This window comes from Manacus vitellinus, unplaced genomic scaffold (genome assembly GCF_001715985.3).
Source record: "Manacus vitellinus isolate BGI_N305 unplaced genomic scaffold, ASM171598v3 scaffold_130_pilon, whole genome shotgun sequence".
Lineage (NCBI taxonomy): Eukaryota > Metazoa > Chordata > Aves > Passeriformes > Pipridae > Manacus > Manacus vitellinus.
In genome coordinates, this window is record NW_021938954.1 from 70345 (window position 1) to 71075 (window position 731).

The following is a 731-nucleotide window of genomic DNA, read 5'->3' on the forward strand; positions in this document are numbered from 1 at the left end:
AGGCACTGCTGTGGCCCCCTGGGTCTGGCACCCTGCCCACACCCTGCGGGGTTGGGTGCTTGCCCGGGGTCCCGTTGCCCCGGCTCTGCTCCCCTCCCGGCGTTTGTCTTGGCCACAGCTCTCCCATTCCAACCAGTGGCCAAGACAAACCAGCCTGGAGCCAGCACGGCCCGAGGAGGGGCAGCCCTGGCCCCTGCCCACGGCACTGCCCTGGGGACACCCCCTGAGCCCCCTCTTTCCCCCCAGGTTATGCTGCCCCGACAGCGACCCCTGAGCCCCCGCGAGAAGGAGAAGGGCTAAGCTGACGGTGCCGGGGGCCGTGCCGGCACCATGACCCACTCCCAGGTGTCCTCCGAGCTCCACCACATCGTCTCCACAGCCTTCCAGAGCGTAAGTGCCACTGTGGCGGCGGGCACAGCCCCGCGGCTGGGGGGGCGGGGGGCTGCACCCCCTGATGCTGCCCGGAGGGGTGAGGGGTGGCACAGCACGGCCCCATCACTGGGCTGTGGGGTGCTGGAAGTGCCCCGTGGCACCGCCACATTGCTCAGGCGTGGGCAGGGCTGTGGGGTGCTGGCAGAGCAGCTCAGCCGTGGGGCAGGGCTGTGCCCCACAGCAGCCCCCCAGGGCAGGCCAGGCCAGCTGTGCCGGGGCGGTGAGTGCCCTTGGGGCTGGCGCGGTGCCGGTGCCGTTGGTGCCGCAGCTGTGGCGGTGCCCTCGGTGCCCACGGTGCC

The 731-nt window shown here is 72.2% G+C and overlaps 1 protein-coding gene across 1 annotated transcript in view; it reads left to right on the forward strand.

Moving 5' to 3' along the window:
- Positions 1-330: 330 nt before the first annotated feature.
- Positions 331-731, forward strand: part of LOC115307140 (anion exchange protein 2-like) — an 11009-nt gene continuing 10608 nt past the window's right edge. The window contains exon 1 of the mRNA XM_029957967.1: positions 331-390. Within this exon, the coding sequence (XP_029813827.1) occupies positions 331-390 (60 nt within the window). The remainder of the gene's footprint in view (positions 391-731) is intronic.